This window comes from Dama dama, chromosome 11 (assembly GCF_033118175.1).
Source record: "Dama dama isolate Ldn47 chromosome 11, ASM3311817v1, whole genome shotgun sequence".
NCBI lineage: Eukaryota > Metazoa > Chordata > Mammalia > Artiodactyla > Cervidae > Dama > Dama dama.
The window spans coordinates 748,362-772,742 of NC_083691.1; the positions used below are offsets into that span (position 1 = coordinate 748,362).

At 65.0% G+C, this 24,381-nt stretch overlaps 4 protein-coding genes across 4 annotated transcripts; 1 reads left to right on the forward strand and 3 right to left on the reverse strand.

Moving 5' to 3' along the window:
- Positions 1–2,042: 2,042 nt before the first annotated feature.
- Positions 2,043–12,031, reverse strand: NELFB (negative elongation factor complex member B). The gene is made up of 18 exons (XM_061154047.1): positions 11,779–12,031; positions 11,616–11,659; positions 11,394–11,468; positions 11,092–11,177; positions 10,625–10,676; positions 9,761–10,357; positions 9,326–9,489; positions 9,044–9,143; positions 8,479–8,709; positions 7,705–7,890; positions 7,061–7,173; positions 6,446–6,548; positions 6,193–6,288; positions 5,909–6,051; positions 5,730–5,836; positions 3,531–3,672; positions 3,015–3,123; positions 2,043–2,821 (listed from the first exon to the last, which is right to left on the reverse strand). Exons 1-18 carry the CDS (start codon positions 12,029–12,031, stop codon positions 2,675–2,677), a joined length of 2,748 nt encoding a protein of 915 aa, XP_061010030.1. The 3' UTR covers positions 2,043–2,674.
- A 36-nt stretch (positions 12,032–12,067) lies between these two features.
- On the reverse strand, positions 12,068–13,433 carry STPG3 (sperm-tail PG-rich repeat containing 3). Its single transcript, XM_061156147.1, has 6 exons — positions 13,327–13,433; positions 13,082–13,236; positions 12,844–12,978; positions 12,661–12,749; positions 12,287–12,581; positions 12,068–12,201 (listed from the first exon to the last, which is right to left on the reverse strand). The coding sequence occupies exons 1-6, from the start codon at positions 13,431–13,433 to the stop codon at positions 12,068–12,070; spliced, it is 915 nt and encodes a 304-aa protein (XP_061012130.1).
- Positions 13,434–15,323: 1,890 nt separating this feature from the next.
- CIMIP2A (ciliary microtubule inner protein 2A) lies at positions 15,324–18,905 on the forward strand. The gene is made up of 7 exons (XM_061154120.1): positions 15,324–15,379; positions 16,980–17,194; positions 17,285–17,547; positions 17,642–17,768; positions 17,959–18,053; positions 18,332–18,449; positions 18,817–18,905. Exons 1-7 carry the CDS (start codon positions 15,324–15,326, stop codon positions 18,903–18,905), a joined length of 963 nt encoding a protein of 320 aa, XP_061010103.1.
- On the reverse strand, positions 18,898–21,351 carry TUBB4B (tubulin beta 4B class IVb). The gene is made up of 4 exons (XM_061154119.1): positions 21,193–21,351; positions 20,814–20,922; positions 20,626–20,736; positions 18,898–20,101 (listed from the first exon to the last, which is right to left on the reverse strand). The coding sequence occupies exons 1-4, from the start codon at positions 21,247–21,249 to the stop codon at positions 19,041–19,043; spliced, it is 1,338 nt and encodes a 445-aa protein (XP_061010102.1). The 5' UTR covers positions 21,250–21,351; the 3' UTR covers positions 18,898–19,040.
- Positions 21,352–24,381: the final 3,030 nt, after the last annotated feature.

Below are 24,381 nucleotides of genomic sequence, written 5' to 3' on the forward strand. Positions count from 1 at the left end.
CAGGCTGGCCAGCCTGGGGCGCCCCCGGCTCTGGAGCTTGTGTCTGCAGGCCGCCCAGGGCGACTCTGCTAACCAGGAGTGCCCCCAAAACCACACTGGCTCTGAGCCCAGCTGTGTCCCATGGGCGCCGGCGGTCCTGAGCCCCCCGATCCTGTCCTGCCCATGGCCCCTCATCCTCCCTGTCTTTCCTCCTCCACAAGGGTCCCTCTGCCCAGCGTACCACCCCTCCCCTCTCCCTAGCTTCCCTCCACCTCCTTGCAAGACCTGCATTCAGGGAAGTATTGGTCATGGGCTGGGGGTTCTGTTGTCCCCAGAAGATGGGAGCCCTGCCTGTCTGCATGTCTGTGCCCTCAGGCAGCCTGAGAAGCCACGGCTGCTGCACACACACACCCCATCCCCCCACCCTCCCGGCCTCGGACCTGCCCCTGCCACCCGCCTGCTGCCTCTGCGCTGAGCCAGGGGCCCAGGCACCCCTGCGGCGTCCCCCATGTGGCTCTCACTCAGGAGGACAGGACAGAAGGGTGTTATCTGTTCAGGCCTCTCCTGAGCTGGGGTCCTTCGGGATCTTCAGGCTTTCTGCAGTTTCCACACTTCTGCCTGAGGGGAAGGCAGGGGCCTTGAAGGCCAGATGCAGAAAAAGATTGGGGAGTAGCGAGGAGCGTGGCCAGGCCTGTCCTCAACCGGTCAGCAGCTGCTTCTGCCAAATGCTGGTCTGCCAAACCTTCTGGGATCCAGAGCCCCCCCCACGGGGGTGAGGAGGGGCTATGGGGTGTGGCAGGAGTCAAGACAAGTCAGGCCTCGGAGGGCCCACTGCGGCCGTGTCAAGAGTGAACCTGAGCCCTGGGCTAAGGCCTCTTCCCCCTGCACTCTCCCCCACCTCTAAGGGGACGTCTCCCCTTCACCCCTCACTCCAGCCCACGCCCCACCAACCCAGAATTCAGGTCCCTGTCTTTAACCTGGTCTCTGCAGACCCCTCACCTTGCTGCCCACCTCGACCCCTCTACCAGTCCAGTGGGGCGCTGAGGTTCCCAAACTGCTGGCCTGGAGGTGGGCAGAGCCCCCACCTCTCACGTGCTCCTCTCCTCCCTGAGTTCCCGCATGGACGCTCCCTTCCTCAGACCAGACCTCCCAACCCCCGGCCTCCCACAGCCCTGCCCGGTCCAGCCTCAGGACCCCCGCCTCCCTCACGGCCCTGAGGGTCGCTGAACTCAGCTGCCCCCTCCCACCCACCCACTTGGGCCTCCTCCTTCCTGCAGCCGCCCACCCACACCCGTCCTTGCAGCTCGTGCCCTCTCCCCGCCAAGCCCCCACCCACACTCTTGTCCGGCTCCTGGTCCCTCTGTCCGGGCAGGAGCCTGGCCCTGCTGACCTGTCTGTCGGCTGACCTCTGTCCACACTGCCCGCGAGCCTCAGGTGGGTCACATGGGCCCTGCCCGGGCACTCGCCCCTCCCTAGGCCCAGTTCCTTCCCCTCCCTCCTCAGCCCCACCCCATCCGTCCTGATTTCCTGCCCAGGACCTGGCTCCCTGCTTCCTGGAGGAAAAGCAGCAGCCGGAAGGGATCCCCTGTGCCTGCAGCCCAGACCTGCCTCCTCCCTGAAAACCCTGTGCTGATGAGGGGCGGTGCCTGGCACAGCCCCCTCACCGGCTCGGTGACACCCCAGCCCATCCCTCCCACACCCCTTCCCCTGTTCACGCATTGAACACCCAGGCTCCTCCTGACCACCAATGCCCAGGCCCCCAGGCCTCACCTCCCCGTCACCATCTGGACCAGCGCCTCTCCACCCCGCAGAGCGCACCTGTCAACATCACAGTGACCTCCACACAGCCTGACCCTCGGCAACTGGGTCCCCCCAGGGCCGACCGTCTCGAGTTCTGTGGCCCCCAGCACCGCCAGGCCCAGGCCCCGCCATCCACGGCTGCTGTCTCTGAGGGGCCAGGTGTCACGGCCATCCCCACGGAGACAGAAACACGCCAGGAAAGCTCTTACTGGCCCACGCTGCCGCCAAGCCTGGGTGTGCACAGAAGCCGCTCGGCTGCCGGGTTTACCAAAACACCTTTTATTTACAAAAGTGAAGTCGCAACTATGAGCAACAGCTGACCCTCGCCCGGCCGTGCGCTCCAAGGGTAAACCGAGGCAGCGGGGGCGGGGCTGGGTTTTCCTCTGTCTGCAGACGCCCCTGCCAGCAAATTGTGTGATTCTGCCAATCTGTGACAACCATCCTGGCCTGCCCTCTTCCCCGTGGGTCTCAGGCCCCGCCCCACCCCTGGGAAAACAGGTGGCTTTTTCCCAGTCCCAGCTACTGCTCGTCTGTCTGCCCGACAGCAGTGGAAACCCCTGACTCGAGGAGGAACAAGCAGGCAGCTTTCCACGGTGTGGGAGTGGGAGGGGGCGGCAAGGCCTGGAGCAGGGCCGGGGCTCCAGGGAGCTGGCCAGGGACCTGGGAGCAGCAGGGGCGTGGGCCCCTCACACAGGAGGTGAAAGCCTCCCAGGACCCAGTTCAGGGCACGGCTGAGGTGCAGAGCAGGGGTGCCCTGCCCACAGGAGGACCCAGGAACGGCGGAACCACCTCCAGGAGAGGGTCTGTGGGGCAGGAAGGAGCCTCGTCTCCAGGCCAACTGGGGCCACACCCCCAGCAGGGGCCCTGCCCGCCCTGAGCAGCCCCAAGCAGAGCCTCAGAGCACAGTCGGGGCAGGCACAGCCGGCAGGGGCAGCTCCAGGGCTGGCGTCTCCGGGGCCTGGGCTGGGCTGGGCTTTCGGTGGTCCAACTGCTCGAGCTTCTCTCCAAGTTGGGAGTACAGCTCCTTCACCGCCTCTCCACTCTGTGGGGGAGGCCCAGGGCACGTGTGTGTGTGCCTGCACGCGCACACACACCCACACACACGGGCAAGCCGGCACAGGGACACACCCACACGCACACACACAGACCAGCGCGGGGATACACACACCCGTGCACCGGGTCGGGCCAGCACAGGCAGCGCGGCCCAAGGGCACAGGCGGGTGTGGGGGGCGCACCTGGCCGGTGGGCTCCAGCGCCTTCTGCAGCGCCTCCAGCTTGGACGGGGCCACCCGGTGGTGCAGGTGCAGCAGGAGCCGCAGGACGTGCCGCTGCACGCTCTCCTTCCTGGGGGAGGAGCCGGCGGGCTGCAGGCGGCCCAGAGCCCCCGCCCCCGCCCAGCTGTGCGCCTTACCGAGGCCCCGCCCCCGCCCTCCACCCCCGACCCAGAGGCCCCGCCCCGCCCTCCACCCCCGACCCAGAGGCCCCGCCCCCGCCCCACACCCCCAACCGAGGCCCCGCCCCCGCCCCACCCCCAACCGAGGCCCCGCCCCCGCCCTCCACCCCCGACCCAGAGGCCCCACCCCCGCCCTCCACCCCAGCCGAGGCCCCGCCCCCGCCCTCCACCCCCAACCCAGAGGCCCCGCCCCCGCCCTCCACCCCCAACCCAGAGGCCCCGCCCCCGCCCTCCACCCCAACCCAGAGGGCCCGCCCCCGTCCCCACCCCACCCCTCTCCCCCGCGAGAGGAAGGCACCTAGGGGAGGCGGTGAGGAGGAAGCCGTCAAAGAGGCTGCTGCAGAAGTCCTCCAGGGCGAACTCGTCGGCCAGCAGGGCCAGGCTGCCCGTGAGCAGGTGCAGGAAAATGTCCCCGAACGCCAGGTCGCCGAAGGTCTCCACTGCAAGCACAGCAGGTGTCCCCCAGCTGCCCCCACCTCCCGGGCCGGGCCTGAGATGGAACCGACCCAGGCCGGCAGGCAAGTGCTGGGCGGGCCTGGGGGCCCTGGGCCTAACTGGGGGCGGGTCCCAGGGCGAGGTGGGGAGGGGACAAGATCCTGTCGTAGGGTTCTGCCCAGGGTCCAAGGGGATCGGGGTGAAGTGGACTCCAGCACACACACAAGTGCCAAGGCGGGCAGCCCCTCGAGCCCACCAGACTCTGGCACTCGAGGGGAGAGAACGGAGCAAACGGGCCTTCTTTTAAAAGCCAGGGCCGTCAAACCCCGGGAGACAGACGGTCAAGGTAACTACCACGTCACCCTGTCACCGGGAGCTGTGACCTTGGAAACGCGGGCACTGCCGAGACACAGAGCCCCCAGCTGGGCAGGAGACGCGGCACACCCCACCGCACCCGCCACAGCTGACGGAGGTCTCCGCAGCCTTGCCCGGCTCACACAACACTGAGGCAGGCGCACGGTCAGTGTACCAAGGGACGCAGCCAGCCGAGCCCCAGCCGGGGAACAGGTGCCCTGGTGCCCCCGACAAGCCCCACATAGCCCTGCAGACCCCAAGACTTGAGAGGCAGCAGGAGAAGTGAGCTGAGGGAAGGCCCCTGTCTGACTCCTGACCTGAACAGACCATCTGCACGAAAACATTACACAACAACAGGGGAAACTGTCAGGGCCTGGACCCCAACTAACCGCGATGCAGTCACGGCTTTAAGACTCCACCTCCCATCAAGACACCTGCTGGGCTGTTCCGACCTGGTCTGCTGGGCCTGGGCCATGTCCAGCCCGTCATTGAGGGGATGGACGCCACATACAGCCCCCTGCAGGTGGGCAGTGGGCTCTGGGCTTCACTAGCCTGCACTGGAGTTCATAAAAAACTCCCACCAAAAAAACGTTTAAAAGCAAAGAGAATTTTTTAAAACTGACAGCCATCTTTACTAGAACCTTGCAGTAACAACAAAGCAGCTTCCTCTCCAGAACGTGATTAGAGACCCGCCCAATGGGTGGGATTAGACCCTGCACCCGGCCCACCAGGTGGGCAATGTTGACACTCCCAGACAGACACAAAAGTTCCCAAGTGAGCAGGAAGAACGCGGTTAACCCAAGTTTCTAGAACTATGCTCCTAGAAGTCCCCCAGCAGAGAACTCCCCCCCAGAGAACTCCACATGCTGATACTAGAGCCAGCAAACTCACCCCCCGCCCCCGGTGTATGGGGCCCAAGGGGAGAGATGGTCCAGCTGGCCCCTTAGGAGAGGGAGGTGGCTGGCGCGAGTGCCAGGTCAGAGCCAAAGACACGAGAACGGGAGAAGCTGGACGGATGAACTGTGACGGGGCCAGAGCCAAGGACGGGGTTTCTGGGAGCTGGAGGGGACAAGAAGGGTCTTTTCCGGGGCCTCCGAGAGGAGCAAGCCCCACCCACACCAGCTTTAGCCTTGAGAGACCCACTGTAGACATCCGGCTCCCAGAAGCCTAAGAGTTAATTAAGTTCCTGTTCACCAGTTAGGTGGTGGCTGTATAGAAACTAATACCCCCAGTAGACAGCCTCCTCCATAAAGAAAAGCCTGGAAACTGGCACCATCATCAGACCCATCAATGACCCACGTGCACGCTGAGCGAGCAGCGTCACGCCCTCTCCACGAAGCCGCAATGCCTCGACAGAACTGAGCCAGCAGAGGCCCTGGACCTGTTGTGGGGTGGGCAGGCTGGGTGCCGCCGACTGGCACCCACGCCCCGACTCAACCTGCAGCTGGCTCCTGACGGGGCCCCCGGATGCCCCCCGGTCTTCCTGGCTTGCAGGGTCCCTCCAAGCGTGCAGAGCAAGGTTGCTCTGGGGGAACTGGCCTCTCCACTGCCTTGGTGGGGAGCGCTCTCGCCCTGGTCTGAGGAGCTGGGAGGCTCCAGGCCCCTTGCCCGCTAGGGAAGGCTAACACCGGCTCTTCGGGAACATGGGTTGTGGCGAGGGCAGAGGGCGTCTGGGGAGGACGGGCTGTCCTGCCGCCCTCACACTCACCGAGCCCCGGCAGCAGGCGCAGCAGCGCGTTCTTGTTCCTCTGCTTGGTGATGTGCAGCACGTAGTACAACCCCACCTCGCAGGCCATGCGCTGCTCCTGCAGAAACCTGCGCCCCGGCGCCGTCAGCCCCCGAGGGAGCCCGCGCGCCCGGGCCCTCCCCGCGCGCCCGCAGCCGTACTTGGTGAAGCTCTCCGGCAGCGTGTTTGGGTACGTGACCGGGGCCTTTTCCTCGGCCGGGAGCTTCTGATCCACGTTGAAGGTGTGGTCGTCCACCACGAAGGACATGAGCATGGGCAGGAACCTGGTGACCAGCTCCACCTCCTGGGGCGCAGGCCCACAAGCTGTCGCACACTGTGCCCACCCCCGACCCATCCTCTGACCACCCCCAGTCGCGGGCCCGGCACCCCCAAGCCCCGCCCTGCCCCCAAGCCCCTCATGAAGGAGCCCGCCTAACCCTGTTACCATCTTGGGCTCCTTGAAGACCTGGCTGTCGATCATGTCCCACGCGCCCTGGCCCAGCGCCAGCAGCCGGAGCAGCAAGAGGAGGTCCGGGCTGTCCTGCAGGGAAACGCAGGCCTCAGGGGGCTCGCCCAGTGTCCTGCCCTGACCGCACATACCCAGGGCTCAGGCCCAAGTGCCCTCTGCCTGGAGGGAGCATGGGCTTACCCCAGGGTCACGCCCCGACTGCGGCGGGCGGCTGGCCGGGTGCACTCACCCTGGGTAGCACCTCCTGGCCCACCAGCTCCTGCAGGTGCCTGACGGTGCTCAGAGACAGGGTGTTGATGGCGAAGGGGTCACACAGGATCATGGACAGGTCCCTGTGACGACCGCCCACAGCGTCAGTGAGGGAGGCTCCCGGCCCGTGGAGTCACCGGCCTGGGAGCCAGCCCTTCCTGCAGACCAAGCCACCCCACTGTGGCCCACTTTCTAAAAGTTCATGGTTCACAACTTTCCCTTAACATACCCAATAAACTGAAAAACCACAGGTTTTCTAAAAGTTAAGGTCCCATTTTGGTCGAGATCCTGAGCCAGGCTCCATAAATTCATTCAGGTTCCCTCAAGCCCAATCCCAGATAGAAGCTGGGACAGGGCCCACCCAGATAGCACCTTGCCGGTAGCCAGGCCGCCACCTCTGGACGCAGCAGGCCTGTCTGTCCATGGGCAGGCCCAGTTTAGGTGCCCAGCGCAGCTGGGACGCCACAGCCTCACCCGGGCAGCCGAGCCTCTGTCGCGGGCATGGGCACCAAGTGGTCCCCCTAAAAACGCACGGGAGGAAACGCCGCTCCCAACGGCAGGCTTGGACAGGTGCCCACACCAAGCGGACCCTCACCCCAGGACTTGCTCCTGCCCCTTCTTTACTCCGTCAAGGAAGCCCTGTAGCTCGCGGGCCCTCTTGCTGTCCACGAACCGCTCTCGGATGCAAGCGTCCAGGCACCAGGTGAACTGCGGGGAGAAGGCAGGGTCAGGACTCGGCCAGAGACCACGCCTCTGGGCAGTTTTCCCCGTTGCCTGAGCATCCAAGCCTGGGGTGGGCACCAGGATCCCCACCTTGTGTTGCCAGGGCCCCGCTTGGTGCGAGGAACAGGACCACGCAAAGCAAACGGGCCCAAGGACCCACACCCCACAGGCCCGGCGGCGCCAGAGAGAGGCCACTGCATTTTGTTCTGAAACGGCCTTCCCAGGGTTCCCACTGTGCGGTGGGCAGTGCCGACTCAAGAGTGTAACGCCACGAAGCCCCTAGGGATGCCGTGGGGGGGTCACAACGCGTCCATGTCAGGACGGGGCAGCGCGGAAAGCCCTGTTCCAAGACAAGGAGCTCACCACGCGGGCTCTGGAGCGGGGGAGACAGACCCCGGGGAGGGCGGGGCGGGGGGGGGGCTCGGGGTCAGGGGCTCCGACACTGGGCCCCCCGCGGAGGGCAGAGGCTGCGGAGCAGGGGCAGGCAGCCGGGCCCAGGGCGCCGCAGGGGCACACCTTGTGGCAGGGGTCCACGGAGCAGATGTCGCCCACGTCCAGGTCGTGCAGGGACATGAGCAGCTCGGCACGTAGCGTGCAGTAGTGCACGTTGCGGGTGCGTAGGAAGAGTGTGCGCAGGAACTGCAGGACCATGTCGTAGAGCTTCACGTTGCGGCCCACCATCCGTGTCAGCCTCTGCACCACCTGCCGGGACGCCAGGCCTCAGCGCCCACCCGCCCCCGCCCCCCGGGGCTGGGCTCCTCTCTCACAGGACGTCGGCACACGCTGGGGGACGTGAGCCCTCAGGCCCTGAGGCTCCTCCCAGGGTGTCAGCCTTGGCCCCAGACTCCACATCGGTTGGGCCTGCTGTGGCCACCCCGCTCCCGCCTTCTCTCTGTGACTGACATGTGACATCTAACGTGTGGGGTCCACCCCGTGGGAGCCTGAGTACCCCAGGAGGTGCCCTGATCCCTGGGGTCACTGAAGGGTCCAGGTACCCGTGGTAGTGAGTCAGTGTCCAAAAAACACTTGTTGCACAAGAAACAAATCAGAGCCAGACATGGGGAGACCCCGGGGCTGAGAGCAGACGGAGGTGGCCGAAAAGGCCAGCCAAGCCACCCAGCACGAAGCACACAGAAAAGACCAACAAGATCCACACGTAGGGACGGTGCTGCGATGCCCCCGGCCAGCCCCGCAGATGGGCCCAGGCCTCCAAGAGCAGACAGGCCGGCGTTCACAGGGGCAGTAAGGGGCTGGCCAGGGGGGCACGCACACAGGCCCGCCCCGCCTCACCTCGCCCTGGCGCCTGGTTTTGGGGGAAGGGCTGAAGAAGTTGTGCAGGACAGAGAGCTCCGTGCTGAAGAGCGCGCTCTCCTTCTCCACGATGTACTGCTTCAGCAGCGGGGAGACCTCGTCACCGAAGAGCGCCTGGTTGTCCTGCCAGATCTGCCGCTTCACCTCCACCGCACAGGCCCGGTACAGCTCCTTGTCGGCCATCACCAGCTTCAGCTTCTTCTCAGGAACCTACATAACCCACAAGCCACCGTCAGCAGCACCCTGCTCCGGTGGTTTCCCTCAAGACAACTAGCAGGCCTCAGCTCCCCCATGGCAGAGACCACATCCAACCCAGCCCAACTGACAGGGACAGCTGGGACCGGGCCCCTAGGCTGTGGCACAGGCAGCAACCACAGACAGCTTTTTCCCAGAAGGGGCTCCACACCCCGGAGCTCACACCAAGCTTCAGTGTCTGCTCGGCTCAGGGAGAAGCCAGCGCAGGAAGCCGTGCTCCGAAGCCATCCTTCCCAGGACAGGCAGTTCAGGAACGCTGACCAGAGGGAGCCGGCCGGACAGCTGTTACCTTGGGCAAGTGTTTCATCACGCACATCACCACTGGCTGCAGAGACGGCATCTTTACCAGAGAAAAGCTCTTCTCCAGGAGGTCCTCCAGTTTCTTATACCTGGGAAAACTCACATTGCTGAGGAAGCAGCACAAAACCAAGGAGGAAGCAGCCACCTGCGGGTCCCCAGACCGGTGGTGTCACGGGCGGCTCCCTTTTCAGGAAGGATGTGTAGTCACGGGGAGGTGAGCGCTGCTGACTGGGGGTTCCTGGCTGGGGAGGGGGCTGCCTGTCTCACTGACCTTTCCTCGGCCTTCCCCTCTGAAGCGATGGCGGACACACGCTCCAGCAGCTTGTCCCGAAGCTCATCAAAAACCGACTGGTGGAACTCCAGCCGCGGCGTCCCATGCAGGTCCAAGAAAGGCAAGGCGGACTGCAGGGAGGGCAGCAGCACGCCGTTTTCTGTCTAAGGAAGCAGAGGTCGGCGTTACTTCCTCGGGGCGGCAAGAGAGACCTCAGCCGCACCCGCTCGTGGTCAGGCATCCCGGCTGCCCCGAGCGCGCGAGGAGGCAGGCAGAAGGGTGTCCGCGCCGCGCCGGCTGTAGCAGCTGACGCTGGGAGCCGCCCGCCGGCTGAAGCGGCCCGAGCTCGGCGTGTCCGGCCCCTCCGGGCCGCGGAGCAGACGGATACGCCCACTTCACACGCGCGCCCGCGCCCGGCCCCTCGCGCAGCCTCACCTGGAACTGCTCGATGGCCTTGAGAGGCTCCGTGCAGTTGGTTAGCGTCTCCTTCAGGTCCTCGCCGTTGGCCACACCCAGATCCTGCAGCCCCGCAAACAGGGCCGAGGCCCCGGTCCCCACCCGGCCCGGCACCCCATCCCCGCCGCGCTCCCCCGGCGCTGCCGCGCTCGCCACGGGCCCTGCAGCGGTCCTGTCGCCCGGGCCTCGGGGGCCGCCCGCGCTCCGCTCCCCGGCGCCCTCCAGCTCGGCCAGGTCCCTCCCGCAGCGCCGCTCCGCTCTCCCCGCAGCCGCCCACTTCCGCTCCGCGCAGCCAGGTCCGCCCGCCAACGGGCTCCCCGGAAACGCCGCCGCAGTCGCGCAGGGGTTCCCGGGAGGAGCGCCGCGTCCCGCGCCCAGCAGAGACAGAGCGCGAAGGCGGTGCCCGGATGACGCAGGGATCGCTGCCGAAGCCCCGCCCACCGGTCCCGCCCCGCCCAGCCAGGCCCCGCCCTGCCCTCCTGCGCGGCCCCGCCCAGCCTCCCGGGGCCAGCTTCCCCTCGCCGGGTAGAAAGCGGTTCGCGGGCGGGCCCCTGGGAAGCGAACACGAGAGCAGGGCTGGAACACCGGGGCCGGTGCCACCGGTGGGTTGGCCTGCTTCAGTAGATTCAGAACTGATACTTTAGCCGAGTGCATTTGACTTAAGAAATTTTTGGCTGCGCGCCGGGGAATTGAACCCTCATCCCCCTGCAGTGGAAGTGTGGAGTCTTAATCACTGTACCGCCAAGTGCTTTTTATTTTTTTTTAATATTTATTTGGCTGTGCCGGGTCTTTGCGGCTCGCGGGATCTGAGTTTTAATAATCGTGAAAAATCCTTTTGCTGACCTCAGCGCCCACCAGCTGCAGGACCCTCTCATCCTGGAACTTGCTTTCCTCCCTGTCCAACCCGAAGAAGCTCACGCCACAGGAGTGTCGCAAAGACCAGACTCTAATGGGAAGTGCCTCAAAGTAGGAAGTGCCTAGCAGAGACCCGGGCACGCAGTGGCACTGTGACAAAGATGGCTGTCCTCTCACTGCCCTGAGCGTCTAATCCCCTGACTAACCCAAAGTGCCAGGCCCTCAGGCTGAGGTCCAGCCCCACTCAACAGCCCACCTTGCAACACAAGAAGCCCATAGAGGGCCCCTAGTGCCCTGACCTTGGGCCAGACTCGAAAGGCCAGGGCTCCACAGCTCTGGTCAGTCCAGGGCCCAGTGCCCATGGCCTGCTGTCCCAGTGTTCTGAGTCCTGGGGTGCTGAGGCTTGGCCGCCAGCTGGCTCAGCCCTGGAGGAGGGTCCGGTGCACAGCACTCACCCTCCCTTGCCCTTGGCCTCCCTGCGGAAAGGGATGATGCCAGCACCGCGGGAGTAGCTCTCGTGGCACCTGTTGAAAGGATTGAGCTTGGACAGAAGAAACAGAGGACGGGGTCTGGCCGAGGGCTTGGGGGACACGGGGAAGGCCCCTGGAGGAACTGGTGCAGTGACAGGAGTCACCGCAAGCTGCAGGAGGCCCCTGCAGGGAGGCAGTCTTGGGGCCGACCCCTGCGCAGGAGGGCGGGTTGATGGCTGGCGATGAGGAGCCCATGCCAGCCTGCGGCTGTGGGCGCAGGGCCTCACGGTGAAGCCCAGGGCGTCTGTTGGCCGCAGCCTGGCCTGCACGACTCTGGCTGAGCTCACAGGGTCTTTGGGCAGCTGCAGGGAGATGTGGAGCCAGGCCCTAAAGAGCAGGTCCTCTGGGCCTTACCTGGCCGGGGAGCAGGCTGACCACTCAGGATGGCAGCTGACTGTCCCCCCCCTCCACCCCAGCAGTTGACTCCTCAGCTCAGCAAGCAGCCCAACCCTTGGGGAGTCCGGCAGCTGGACCCCTCCACTGGCTGGCACAGCTAGGTGGGGGCGTTCGCACAGCCCACAGGGCCCCACCCCACCCTGCACCAGGCCAGGCAGGCTCAGGCTGCCACCCCAGCCACCCTAGAGGAGAGAGCCTGGCCAGGGCACAGCAGACCTGACAGGTCAGCCGCAGGCCACGTCTGCAGGACGGCTCGGGGGGAGGGCCAGCGGTCAGCAAGCACACAGAACTCGGACGAACCAGCAGCACCTCCGTATATAGTGAGGGGGTGGGCCCGCCTCATCCGCAGCTCAGAGGGGTTGGCTGGTCGGGAGGGTGGATCAGAGGGGCTCAGAGGCAGAAGGCCAGGCCGGGGGGCAGTGAGTTCCAGAGGGAGGCTCAGCACGGCCCCCGGGGGGCGGGGTTTCATGTGCTAACCCGGCAGGCTGGGTGCACCCCGCGGGCTCTAGAGTGCACAGAACGGGCCAGTGTCGTGGCGCTTGGGCCTCCGCACACCTTGGATGACCACCCCGGGTGCCGAGGGGAGCTGTGACCTGTAGCAGTCCTCCACGTTGTAGGCGGCCGGGCCTGGGGTGCAGGCTGCAGAGGGGAGGCAGGTGCAGTCACTGTGTCCACCTGTGCTGCCCACGCCCACCCCTCCCGCCCCCCGCCTCCACCCCCTTACAGGAGCCCACCCAGGAGGCCAGCAGGGGCGAGCGGCCCATGGAGAAGGCGGGTGGGCACGGGCCCTTCAGACGGCAGCCAGGAAGGATGTTGTAGGTGCTGGGGCCAGGGCCCGTCTTGTCCCCTGTGGGCGGAGGGGCCTGCAGGAGGGGCTGGGCCGGGGGTCCTGTGCCCCAGGCCTGCAGCACCCCCTGGCGGGCTCGGGCCTCAGGCGGCCTGGAGGCAGGGCGGCCCCTGAAGCTGAAGGCTGGGCACGCAGGCGGGCTGGGCAGCTGGTAGTCTGCAGGCGATGGCCACTGTGGGGAGATGTGGCTGCTGCAGGCCCGCCCCTCGGGGTGGCCCACCCTGCCCAGGACCTGCCAGGCCGGCCCCCACCTTCTGCTCTCGATTGAAGTCAGCTTTCTGAGTGAAGGGACTTTCACTCTGGAACCACACTGTCTGCCACGCCCTGCGGCCACCACCCTCTGCAGTGGGGACAGGGTCACAGGGGTGCCGGTGGCCAGGGTCCCTCTCCATGTGAGAGGGCGGGCGGTGGGGAGTGCAGGGAGGGGCACGCACCGTGGGTGGGGTGCCTGCGGCCGATGCTGAAGTGGGGGTGTGGGGAGGACTCTCGCACCGACGCGTCTGGCACCTGGTACTTGGTGGGGCCAGGAACATGCAGGTCGGTCATGATGGGAGGGCGTTGCTCCAGCACTGGCGGAACAAGCCCTGCGCCTGGGTCCTCCCAGCAGCCCCCGCCCACCCCTGCCTCCTCCTCCGACCGGCCCGGGGCTGGGGAGCCCGAGCCCTCACTCACACAGCTCCCTTAGGTTCCGAGTAAGGGGCTCCTGGCGGGGGCTGGTTTGCGTCCTGAGCCCCACCTGGAGCTCCTGCACCGCTGGGGGCCACATCTCCTCCCAGGAGGCCCCCAGCCCTGGTTCCAGGCCTGACAACAGCACAGCAGCATTGAGCCTGTGAGAGACATGAGCAGCCACCATCCACACGGCCAGAGGGCCACCCCAGGCCGCTGCCCCCCAGCCAGCCCACCGCGCGGGCAGTTACTGGGAAGTCACAGGTGGCTTCTGCTTCAGGGAGCCATGGGTCCAGTGTCTGCCTCCATTGATGTGAAAACTTGCCAGGAATTTCACCGCCTTCTGGTCAAAATTCATTATCAGGGTCTCTGGCTCCCCTCCCCTAGGGACATCACAGGGTTCTGTGACCTCACTGACTGGACATGGGTCCCCCTGTTGCCAGGGACTCCCTGGGATGCACTGTCCAGCCCTGAAGCGCCCCTCCCCTGGTCCGAGAGGTGGGTTGCCCTGGGATCAGCCACGCCCAGCAGGCCCCCAGGAGGCCCCCAGGAGGCCCCCAGCAGGCCCCAGGGAGGCCCCGGTGAGAATCGACTCCCCGCTGCCCTTCCTCCCTCCTCCCCTTTCTTGTCCCAGACCTTCCGATCTCCTGGACTTTCGGGTCTCCCAGGGCCCTAGGGTCCACTCTAGTAGCGCTCAGGAAGGACTAAGGCCCTGGCAGAGGGTGGAGAAGGGAGCAGGGGCTGTGGGCTGCTGAGCCTGCAGGGCCAGCTGAAGGAGACACGGGGGAGGGTGGAGGGGACTCCCCAGAGGAGGGGGAGGCAGGCCTGGCGGCTCAGGTGAGGCTGGGGGCACTGTCCTCTGGGGCGCGCAGAGGTGGACGTCACCACAGACACAGGGGCTGCTGAGGCTGAAACACGAAGGCACGATGAGGCTGGGTGAACGGGAGTCTGGGTGGGCGCCAGGCCCCCGCAGTGCCTTCCGGAGGCAACCAGCCCCGGCCCTGGCCTTGGCCTCACCCGGGCAGCACAGCCAAGGATGTCCTGTCCCCCACGCTCGCCCGCCCATCTCTCCCTCTCCAAGGCTCTCCCATCCGGCACCGCCGGGCCTGCCTGGCGCTCCTGTCGATAGCGACATGAGGAAACGCACCTTTAGTCAGGGCAAGGGGCTCCCCGCCTGCTCCTGGGTCGCTCCCTGGGGAGCAGGTTGGGTCCGCAGGGATGAACCCTGGCGCGGCAGATGACATGCACACCTGTGCTCCGCAGGCCGCCTGCTCGGGACCGACGTGCCGAGTGGAAGCCGCAGGTCAAAGCCCGGTGCCTGCGTCCCCACATGAGAGGTGGTCTCTGTGCTGGGGAGGCGCGCCAGGCCGCCAGCGTCCTCACTGGTTTAACCTAGGCTCGGCCCTCACTGACTCTGGGCACGTCTCTCGTGCTTTTCTACTGGGTGTTACCTTCTCCTAGGTTTGCTTTATGAGCTTGTTTCTGCTGATATCCTATCTGCACGCGACACTTGTTGCAGACACGTCCCCCAGTCTGGCATCAGTCTCTCAGTATTGATTATACTGTTTTTTGACATGTGCTTGAAACTTTATGCTACCTTTCTTCGTTTTTATGCTTAGAAAGTCCTCCCTACACCAAAAAAAAAAAATCAGGATTTGTTTTAAATGGAAAATAGTGACAGATAAGAGACGTGGGTTCGATCCCTGGGTCGGGAAGACCCCTTGGAGAAGGAAATGGCAACCCACTCCAATCTTCTTGCCTGGGGAATTCCACGGACAGAGGGGCCGCTGGGCTAAGTCACGTGACTTAGTGACTTAGGACAGCAATGCCAGCTCCAGGGCAAAGACCCTCGAGGACAGAGTCCCAGAGGCTCCGGGCCTCAGGAGGCTCACTGCTGAACCTCATGCCTTCAGAGTGGCCTGCGCCTCGTGTCTGAGGAGGGGGCTCGAGGGGGGCGGCTCCCTCAGCCTTACCCCAAGCGGCTGCTTTTCACTGGGTTCCCGGCCTCCCGTGCGTTGCAAGCGTCCTGGCCCAGGCCTGCTCCTCACTGCCCAGCGGGGCTGCCTCTGGTCCCCAGTGTGACGCCCCCAGCCTGTGGCCCCGCCTTGAGGTGGGAGTGCTCACAGGTGCGGGCTGGGCGGCCCAGCAGTCAGGCCTCCTCACAATGGTTGCCAGGCAACAGGGCTCCTTTCTGGGAAGGAGGCAGGTGCAGGCGCGGCCGGAGGCAGCCCCACAGAACTGAGGTGCGATGACAGCCACTCAGAAGCACAGCCTTTTCTCGCCAGAACCTCACTACATCCCTGGGTAAGCGCCACAGCCCTGGGGCAGGCCTGGGGTCCCCGGGGGCGGCGGAGCATGACCGGGCCGTGAGGGGTGAGGGGACCCCAGAGCTGGGTCTCCAGGAAGCTGAGGCCAGCGCAGGGGGCTCTTGGGCAGGAGCCGGGAACCGGGGTGCCTGGGGAGCGGGGTGAGGCCGCGGGCCGGTCAGGAGGCAGGGGCAGGTTTGCAGGGGCCTGGCCAGCCCACCCTGCCGATGCAGCCCTGCCACGTGGTCCACACGCCCGCGGGAGCAGAGACCGGGGACAGCGCTACAGTGGGGGGCGCTGGCCTCTCCCTCCAGAGTGTGTCCCGCTTTAAAGAAGAGCTGAGCTGGGACAGCCCTGGCAGTCCAGGGATTAGACTCTCCGCTTCCACCGCAGGGAGCAAGGATTCGGTCCCTGGCCCCGGAGACTAAGACCTTGCGTGACTTGTGCCCCCAAAACATGAAAAAATAAAATGAAAAAATAAAGACGAGATGAGCACCTGGCGTGAACTGATGGGCATCGCCTTCAGGCCGCCTTGCTAGGTGTCCCCTCGTCAAAAACAGAAACGGGGACTTCTCTGGGGGTCCAACGGTTAAGACACTGTGCAGGCGGCACAGGTTCGATCCCTGGTTGGGGAACGAGGATCCTGCCTGCCACGCAGCGTGACCAAAAATGAACAGAAATGGGCCTCCACAGCGTGTGTGCACACTGACACACACTCAGCCCACATGCCAAAAAAGGCTAGTAAGAGCAGAACCAACTCTGGTGACACTGAAGAGGCCCTGACCTTCAGCCTCAGCCTCACTCAGCTGGTTGACTAACAAACCTGCATTCACTCGAGCAGTTTTTAAATAGATTTTATTTTACATGACCCGGCTGCACTGGGTCTTTGTGCACGGGCTCTCCCTAGCCGTGGCGAGCAGGGGCTGCCCCTCACGGTGGTGCTCGGCCTCTAGTGCAGTGGTGTCTGGCGGAGCACAGGCTCGAGGTGCAGAGGCTTCAGGAGTTGCAGCAGGCAGGCTCAGCGGTTGTGGGTGCTACTACAATGGCCTTGGTTGCTTTGTGGCATGTGGAATCTTCCCAGACCAGGGATTGAGCCCGTCTCCCTTGCACTGTACCACCAGGCAGGTTTTAAAAAGAAAACAGCGCACACTCCTTACTGTGACACAGGCCACTCCTCAGGGCTTAGCTGTGGCACCCACGCCACTTCCCCACAGACCTGCACCTACCCCACCAGCAGCGTCCCCCACACCTTCCTGGTATCCTGCCAGCTCCCCTGTGCCTCAGCCCAAGGAAGGCCCAGCCCGTCTCCTCCCTGTGATGCTTCGGGAGGCAGAGCTCCCTGTTCTCTCATCTTTCAGCCCCTTGTTGGAAAATGGCTGGCGGATGGCGCCGGATGGTGGGGAGGACGACGCAGCTCCCCTCCCACGGGCCAGGCCTGTTCTCAGTGCTTGGCCTGAGCTGCCCGCTCAAGCCCCAGCAGCCCCAGATGGCGGGGCTGCCGTGACCCCGCTCTGCAGGCAGGTGGAGTCTCTCGCCTGCAGCCAGCAGCCCAGACCCACACCTGCCTGTGGGGCCCTGCCTCGCCCTCTCTCCTGCAGCTATGCCGGCTTCTACCCGCAGCTGCGCTATCAGGTGGGCAACACCTACGGGCGCACCACGGCACAGCTGCTCACAGACCCCAGTGTGCAGAAGAGCCCCTGCTCCGTGCTGGCCCCCATCGCCAAGCCCAAGTTCATCGAGGACTTCAGCAAGCCCAAGCCACCTTTTGTGCCCTGCCGTGACCTGATCGAGCCCTACATACCCCACTACACTGGTAAGCCACCTGCCCCCCCCCACCCTGGCCCTACCACACCCTAGGATGCCCTCCTGCCTGCTGTGGCTCAAGTCTGCCCTGTCTACACAGGTCTGAAGCCCTACAAGAACTTTGAGATGCTGGGCCGGTTCCCACCCCAGGAGGTGGATGCCCAGGGGTCCCTGGGGGGTGAGAATGTATCCAGGCAAGAACCCCTGCCTGCAGGCTTCATGCCCTATCCCCCCTACGCCCCCTGCCCTCCGGGCAGGGAGGGGGGCTCCAGGGACCTTGGACACCCGGGGTTGCGGTTGGCACTCGGGGAAGAGGCCTGGAAGAGCATCACCCCTGCCTGCGAGGCCCCGGGGCAGTACCAGGTAACTGAGGGGCACCCTGGGAACATGGGCCCAGGCCCCACCCCAGCCAGACCTGGGCAGGGGCTGGGCAGTGACCCGCGCTCCCCCACTTCAGCTGTACCACTGCAGGAGGGACCGGTCCCCACCACTCGCCCACTGGCAGGAGACACTCGACGTGGGCAGGTTCCACAGGCTGCCCCAGCTGGACCACCCCAACCTGATCCAGCGCAAAGCCATCTCAGGTGCGTGCCCTCCCCACCAAGGGCCCAGGGGGGAGAGCAAGTGAGGAGGCTGCCCTTGGGCCCTTCCCAAGGGTGGGCACTCTGAAGGTCCACTCCTCTTCCAGAAGGGGTTGGAGCCCACACGCATTGCCCTGACACCCCTGGGGGCAAGTGGGGACCTGCAGGGGACCCTGACCTCCTCCCTCCCCAGGTTACGCAGGCTTTGTCCCTCGGTTTGCCTGGGTGATGGGGATGAATTATCGCGATGGGGTCACACAGGCTATGGACGAGTTCGACAAGAGCCAGGTGTGTGAACACCACCCCTGGGTGAGCAAGGCCGTCTCCACCCTCTGGCTTCCCCTGGAGGAAGCTCTGCCGGCCCAAAGAGGCTATCCCCTTCCTGCTCCCAGTCATATCCTTCTGACTAGGTCCTGACTCTCAGGTCTGGAGTGTCATGGGGAGGGAAGACCCCTGAGCCACTCACTTCCCAAAATACCAGCCTTGAACCCCCCGGGACATTCTGCTCAGTGGTTTCCAGCTGGGGGAAGCAGGACATGGCAGCACCAACCTGCCTGTTTCCTCAGTTTCTGCTCAGAAATCCCATCTGTGCCCTGGGTGAAAGGCTGCCCCAAACACACTGGCCCAGCAACACTATCTACAGAAGCCAGGGCCTGATACCTTTCTACATGGGCTTCATACCATGTGAGTGCCGCGGGCTCCTCTTAGAAACGACAGGCCACCGTTGGGCGGGGCCGGGGGTGGAGCCCTCTCAGCCAGGCCAAACCTCAGCCAAGGTTCCCTTGGGACAGGACCCAAGGTTCCCTCAGTGCCCCCTTCCCCAGTGCGGAAGGGGCTCGCCCGACAGCCCTGACTAAAAGCCAAGAGGCCCAGTGCCTCCAGACCTCGCTGGCCTCCTGGGGGTTTGTGGTGCACAGGCTGGGCCCACCTCCGGGAGGCAGCCCGCAGCTCCCAAGCCTGCACGTTCGCAGGCCCCTGCCCCTGCAGCAGCCCCGTGTCCCCCGTGCGTGCAGTGAGCCCAGGGGCTCAGCAGCAGCGTTGCCCCTCACAGCCATGCAGGACAACTATGCACTGACCTTCGGCAACAGTACCCGCAAGGCCTATGGGAAGGAACTGGAGAGGCGCAGCCAGACACTATGAAAACGCTTTAATGGTGGCGGCTGTACAGAACGTGATGTCAGGACAGGAAAGCACACACACAGTGAGACAGACTACCAGAGCGGCTGTGAGTGAATAAAGAGTTCCCACGGCCTCGGCCTCCCGGCTCCGGCGGCTCTAGGCCACCTCCTCCTCGGCCTCCTCCTCAAACTCGCCCTCCTCCTCGGCCGTGGCGTCCTGGTACTGCTGGTACTCGGACACCAGGTCGTTCATGTTGCTCTCGGCCTCGGTGAACTCCATCTCGTCCATGCCCTCGCCCGTGTACCAGTGCAGGAAGGCCTTGCGCCGGAACATGGCCGTGAACTGCTCCGAGATGCGCTTGAACAGCTCCTGGATGGCCGTGCTGTTGCCGATGAAGGTGGCCGACATCTTCAGGCCGCGGGGCGGGATGTCGCACACGGCCGTCTTCACGTTGTTGGGGATCCACTCGACAAAGTAGCTGCTGTTCTTGTTCTGCACATTAAGCATCTGCTCGTCCACCTCCTTCATGGACATGCGGCCCCGGAAGACGGCAGCCACGGTCAGGTAGCGGCCATGGCGCGGGTCGCAGGCGGCCATCATGTTCTTGGCATCAAACATCTGCTGGGTCAGCTCGGGCACCGTCAGCGCCCGGTACTGCTGGCTGCCCCGGCTGGTCAGCGGGGCGAAACCGGGCATGAAAAAGTGCAGGCGGGGGAAGGGGACCATGTTGACGGCCAGCTTGCGCAGGTCAGCGTTGAGCTGGCCCGGGAAGCGCAGGCAGGTGGTGACCCCGCTCATGGTTGCCGACACCAGGTGGTTGAGGTCCCCGTAGGTGGGGGTGGTCAGCTTCAGGGTGCGGAAGCAGATGTCGTAGAGCGCCTCGTTGTCGATGCAGTAGGTCTCATCTGTGTTCTCTACAAGCTGGTGGACCGAGAGGGTGGCATTGTAGGGCTCCACGACGGTGTCTGACACCTTGGGTGACGGCACCACGCTGAAGGTGTTCATGATCCTGTCTGGATACTCCTCCCGGATCTTGCTGATGAGGAGGGTGCCCATCCCAGACCCAGTCCCCCCACCCAAGGAGTGGGTCAGCTGGAAGCCCTGCAGGCAGTCACAGCTCTCCGCCTCCTTCCTCACGACATCCAGCACTGAGTCAACAAGCTCCGCGCCTTCCGTGTAGTGCCCCTTGGCCCAGTTGTTCCCGGCGCCACTCTGACCTGCAAGAGAGAGGGCAGCCGGTTGCTCTTCAGCCAGGCATGTGGTCACCACTGGTGCCACAAAGGCCAAACGACACAGCGGGAGGTAACACCCAAAACCCACCCTGCAGGTACAGCAGACGGGCCCCCAAACTGATAAGATAAAAACGTACCCGACGAAACACCAAGATGGTAAGCTAACATAGTTAAACAACAAACCAGCCCCTCCCACGGGCAGCCTCTGCCAACTCCCAAGAGCAAAAGAGCTGCCACTGCCTCCAGCTCAGCCTTCCGGCATGGAGATTACATCTGCCTGCTCCTTCCCGGCAGGCAGACAGCTGGACCTTCTCGGCAAAGCCGCTTTAAGTGAAGGGATTGAGTGACTTTAGAGGGGAGGAGGGCGTCCTGGAACCCAGCTTCTACTGAGCATACAGAGTAAATCATAACTTCGGCTCTGCGAATCCTGAAGATGGCGACCTTGGGCCCCCCCTGACCTTTGCGCCGTCCTAGCTATCAGCCGCCACCCACCCCGATCCGCGGCTCACCGAAGACGAAGTTGTCCGGCCTGAAGATCTGCCCGAAGGGCCCCGAGCGCACAGAGTCCATGGTGCCCGGCTCCAGGTCCACGAGCACGGCGCGGGGCACATACTTGCCACCTGGGGGGCGGGAGGGCGTCAGCGAGGGTAGGGCCGCGGGGCGGCAGGGGGGGTGGGGAAGGGGCGCGGGGTCTCACCGGTGGCCTCGTTGTAGTACACGTTGATTCGCTCCAGCTGCAAGTCGCTGTCCCCGTGGTAGGTGCCGGTAGGATCGATGCCATGCTCGTCGCTGATCACCTCCCAAAACTGCGGGAGACGCGGGCGGGCCGGTCCGGGGCTGAGTCACGCCGGAGGTGCCCGGAGCCGGCCCCGCCCCGGACGGCGCGGCGCGGCCCTCCCTTCCCCCGCCGCCCGGCCGTCCCCACGGACCCCAGTCGCTGCCAGCTGCCTCGACCCCGGTTCCAGCGCCGCGAGGGGCCGCAATGCGGGGGCGACGCCCGCCGGATGCCGCCATCTTTCCCGCCGCCAGCTCGCCCCGCCCGGAGGACCCGCGCCGGCCCAGACGTCCCAGCTCACCTTGGCGCCGATCTGGTTGCCGCATTGGCCGGCCTGCAGGTGTACGATCTCCCTCATGGCGGCGGTGGCGGCAGCGGCAGCAGGGACGGCTGCAGAGGAAAGACCGGAGTGAAAGCCGAAATGCGGGCGCGTAGAGTGCTACAACCGACGCTGCGCTGGCGCTTATATACACGCCGCGCCCGCCCCCGCCAGCCTCTTATTGGGCGTCCGGAGCGAGGCTGGCAGGCGGCCTCGTTTGATTGGCTGTAGCCCCATCAATCGAGCCGCCCAGCGCCCGCCTTCCCGACACCGCTCGCCATTTATTGGTCCGTCGCGGCCTCTGCGCTCCCTATCCAAGTCCCCCCCCTCGCTCTGCGGTGTTCTGACCATTGGCTGTTTCAAATGATTGATTTGTGCTCCCATTGGCCGGCTCCGCAGAGCACGCCGACAGCCTACCGCTATTGGCTGGCGGGGCCGGCGTCCTGGTAACCGCCGCAGTGCCGCGGGGACCGGCGCGGGCGGGGCGCGGGCGCGGGCCCGGGCGGGGCGCTGCGGGGGCCGGCCGAGCCCGGGGCAGGGGGGCGGGGCGCGCCCCGTGGCCCTCGCGCGAGCCCGGGCCTCGCCGTGCGCCTTTTCGAGGGCGGCCGGGCTCATCTTGCGGGGTCTTGGAGTGGGGGAGGGGCGCAGGGCCGTTCACACGGACGCCCGAGGGGACACGGGGCCGAGGGGCGGCGGCGCCGGGCCTGCCCCCTGAGCTTTGGAGGCCTTGGGGCCGCCTGCCCCCCTCTTCGTTCTTCAGGCCCGCACGGGTCGTGGGCAGGTGGGCGAGCGTGTGGGGCCGCGGCGCCCGGACGGGGAGAGGTGGGCGCGGGGCGGGCGGGGCAGGACGGGGCCCTGCCCTGCAGCGGCTTGTTGTGGAGACCGCGCTGGCCTGGTGCCCGTTGCCTTGGTGCCTTGGCCCCAGGAGCGCACAGAGCTGCGTGGAGACACGAGGGCCGCGCCCAGGCCTCTGGGCAACCACAGATCGGTACACCTGGCTGAACAAATGCTTGTACTTTTCCTTGAATTTTGTTTGGAGAAAAAAAAATTTATTGAAAAAAAAAAAACAGCTTGCATGTAGTGACGCTTTTAATTAATCATTTTAAAAACAGTACCATTGCATTATATTTTCGTAATGTCCGCCATGGACAGTCTCTCTCGCTGTGGCCACGGGTCCTCTCTAGATTCTGGTTTTCTCAGCGATGTTCTTACCCTCCTTTGCTCCCCAGCCCACAACATCTGTGGGCAATACCTGGTCATTTCTACCTAGAGAGGTTGTGCTTGCTCTTCACCGTGTACTTCATGACACCGCCGTTTCCTGGCGTGCTGCAGCGTTAGGGCACTTCACGGTATGCTTAATCTGGGGATGAAATTATTGGGAAGTAGCACACTGGCATAGGGATGAGTCTTTCCATACCCTGAGTGGTCTGCTGCTGCAGTCCTGAACCTGACCTGGAGGGTGAGTCAGCATGTCAAAGTAATAGTCCCCGGAAGGGCCTAGGGGACCAGCCCCTTCCCCAACACCAGTTCAGGAAGGTGGGCCCAGCTGGTGCTGGCCACAGGCAGTGGCGTATCAGGTGTGCAGGGTCCCTGCCTGGTATCTAGGGTTCTCACAGTGCCCCGCAAAGTAGCTTAGCTGCCCAAGCAGGCCTGCGAGGCCCTGGCACTGCAGCAGGGAGGCTCCATGGTCTTGCAGCACTGAGTCGTCACAAATCAGCAAGAAAGGGAAAAGTTCAGACTTTGCTCCAAGTGAGCCAGTGAGTTGGGGCACTTTGAAATGTTTGTCAGAGCCTTCCCTCCTCGCCCCCTACCCTGGGCTGAGATCCCCACTGGCAGAAGTCTCTGCTTCCTGTGACCAGTGCCCACAGGGCCGGGAGCTCAGCGTGGCACCCCTACTTTGCAGGTAACAAAACAGTTGTGTCACCCACCCAGGCGAGAGCCCCAGGGGCCCTCGTGGCACCAGGTTGTCCCCCTTGCCCTTCCAAAGTGGACACTGGCTGGGAACGGGCAGAGGCCTCCCCGTGGCCCTCAGCCAAGGACCACCGTCGGCACTGCTGCACAGGGCCGGTGGCGGGGGCGGCCCTGCAGGTCCCCACCCTTAACCAAGGGTGTTCCTGCCGCAGGCTGGAGGTGGGCTCGGTGAGCCACCGGGTCCAGGCTGGGGGGAGGCCCGGGCCCAGGGGGGATCTATGGCCCAGCGGGACGCAGGGCAGAGTGGGCGGGGGCTGTGGGAGTGCCGGCGCCTGGCCCTCCCTGGCTCTCCCGCCTGAGCCTGCAGCTGTTGAAGGCGTCCTCAACGACAGCTCTGTTTACCGGTGGCCATGGTCCCAGTGGGAGGCTGCATTACCGCCAGGCGGGAGCAGCAGGCAGACAGGGGTTCACGGCCTCAAAGGACCTAGCAGTCAGCCTTTGTGGGCGGCCTCACCCGCCCCAGGAAGGAGAGGTACTTGCTTCCCCTCTCACTGCCTTCCCACCACGGGGAGGGGCAGCCCCCCCCCCCCCTTGTCCCTGGGAAAACAGCCAGGCCCAGCCCCTCCTGAGGGACTTCCATGGGAGTCAGGCTGATGTCAGAAGGGCAGGTGTGTCCTGGAGTCACAAAAGTGGGGGGGAAGCCAAGAATGGGTACATGGACCTGCCTCAGGGGTCTTGTCCCCACGAGGCCCCTTGTGGGTCTCAGAGCAGGTGGCTAGCTCCTTCGGAGGCCGGGGTGAGCCCCAGGCCCAGGAGATCTAGAAGCTTGTTGGGAGGACAGGAGACACGGGGAGCTGAGAGGGGCTGGGGGACACGGGAAGGGGAGTCCGTGAGAACCCGAGAATGAATGAGAGGCCACCATTGTGGACGGTAATTGGTTCTGGGGTCCCCGTCTCATCTTCCTGGCCATTCACACCTGTCCCCCCACCGGGTTTGGCTAGGCACACCTGGGGAGCGAGGAAGGAATGTGGCCCCCATCCCTGGATCAGAAGGCAGTCACCGGTTGCAGCTGCAAACCGAGAAAGCAGGCAACACACCCCGCCCCCAGCCCTCCCCAGGTCCGAGCTGCCCAGCGGTCTGCACGTGGGCACCCCAAGGTGCCAGGGTTCTGGGGGAGAGGCTGCATCCGCCAACGCTCTCCTCTCAGGGCTGCGGAGGAACAGGGTCCAGCCAGTGTTGGGGGCAGCCCTGAACCGGAGG